The sequence below is a fragment of the Trichoplax adhaerens genome, genomic scaffold (assembly GCF_000150275.1).
Source record: "Trichoplax adhaerens TRIADscaffold_91 genomic scaffold, whole genome shotgun sequence".
NCBI classification, from domain to species: Eukaryota; Metazoa; Placozoa; class Uniplacotomia; order Trichoplacea; family Trichoplacidae; genus Trichoplax; species Trichoplax adhaerens.
The window spans coordinates 5,720-7,677 of NW_002061027.1; the positions used below are offsets into that span (position 1 = coordinate 5,720).

General features: G+C 33.4%; 1 protein-coding gene across 1 annotated transcript; it reads right to left on the bottom strand.

Annotated features, from left to right (window-relative positions):
* Positions 1 to 231: 231 nt before the first annotated feature.
* Positions 232 to 1,601, bottom strand: TRIADDRAFT_62506 (uncharacterized protein; the record flags this gene model as incomplete). The annotated part of the gene is made up of 4 exons (XM_002118438.1): positions 232 to 266; positions 313 to 398; positions 862 to 1,016; positions 1,488 to 1,601. 4 exons carry the CDS (start codon positions 1,599 to 1,601, stop codon positions 232 to 234), a joined length of 390 nt encoding a protein of 129 aa, XP_002118474.1.
* Positions 1,602 to 1,958: the final 357 nt, after the last annotated feature.

The following is a 1,958-nucleotide window of genomic DNA, read 5'->3' on the forward strand; positions in this document are numbered from 1 at the left end:
TAAGCTACCTATATTCCATGGCGAGAAGGAATGCGCTAGTCAGTCTCCAATGCCAACGCGTGAAATAGTTCTAGCTTGTATCAATTGATCTTAGCTGATTAAACCTATCTCACTTTTGAGCAAATGTACCTTTGCACGTAATCTGCTAATGTTTCTACAGATTGCTTAGGGCTAATAAGATTTATTCGTTCCAGAATTATATCAGAATAATACAGTAAAATAATAACTTTATCATCCTTTAATTACATTAGCAGTGTAAAACTCGCCTATTGTATCATTTACAAAAAATAGTTAATTTATATGCAATTTTACCTATAGGTCGAGATGTTAGAATGGATATTATTGCAGATACGATCGCTTCAAAGATCGCAGATCCATGCCATATTGTGAGCCGTTTGCTTTAATGTGCGTAAAAGTGATCGAGAAAGTTAATTAAAAGCATAAACATTGATTAAATTGACAATCTAGTGTATTATATTATGGCTGCTTTATGTCAACAGTTACAACATCATGACTTCGAAACGAGTCATAACTCCTTTTAGTAATATTAATCATCTATTGAAGAAAAAGAATTAGAAAGCGCCCACATTGATTAACAGCAAGGTTTCAAACTACAAAGACATAAACTGCTACTTTATGGAATCGTTAAGATTCATACGTAAAGATATAGCAACTTCATCATTGCTAACTGATTTACCATCACCCACATTATTCATAGAATTGACAATTTGGTGTATTAGATGATGTTTTTTCATGCCTATGGCCACAACAACAATATGGCCTCGATTTAAGTAACAACTACTTCAAGTGAAATCAATCTTCCATTATATCATTAGAGAAAAGAATTCTTGCTTTGCTTACCTATCAGTACGAACGTAATGATCGATAAAAAAAAAGTGCAACACCAAGGAAAAGGAACTCATAAATAGTAAGAAGAGCCAGTCATAGACGATTAAGGGAAGAGCACAAGGTTGGCAAATACCCGAGGCATTGGGTCGGAATCCGCAAAGGCAAGGCTACAATATCAACAATAAGTTGACATTTATTGAATCAATAAGTGAATAGTATCTAATTGATTTATTGTCATGGACGTAATTGATGTCCACAAACTACATTATTGATGATGGAAATAATAAAGTATCGATCTATGTAGTGCATTCCAATCAAGACAGTGAAGAAAAGGAATCATTATAACTAACTCAAGCAATGCAATGATCTTTTAAATTGAACGCAAGAAACTACATAACAAAATAAAGAGTTGACGATCGATATCATTGCCGATTAAACTTGTCAATTTTCGCCCAAGGATGAGAAGGATTTATGCACTTCTTGATGTTACTACTGTCCAACTTTGTTCAAGATCAATAACCAATCTCACGATTATGTCAATCATGAATCGACTGATCATTTTTAACCATTCTTCTCCTAGGCAAAGTCATATTCGATAAGACTGTTTGAAATCATTTTCCATTTTGATTATTACTTACTCCACATGCCGTTAACTGGCCGTTTTCTAATACAGTTCTACCACAGTATTTTCCAGTACAAGCATCCAGGGCATCCGCTAACAAATACAAATAAAAGAAAGTATTTTCTTCCATTCTACTTATCGAAACATTCTTAATCTTAATCAAACAACGATATTCTTAATTGGTCAATGCTATTTGAATAAAGGTCAACATGGAATTATTTTGTCTAATATTGTCTTGCAGCATTTCTGTTTTTATTTCTTAATCAGTTGTTTATGCTTGAAGAACTCATAATGAGTGAAAAAAGAAATGATATCGATGTAAAGGTGATCGCAGTCAGAATTGGGTAGTAGAGTGTAGAACTAATTCAACGATCGATCCGTTGCATGGAAATAATTCCACAATTGTTTATTGCATAGAAATAACTCAACGATCGCTCCGTTGTATAGAAATAGTTCCGCGATCTACTTATTGCTTACAAATAATTCA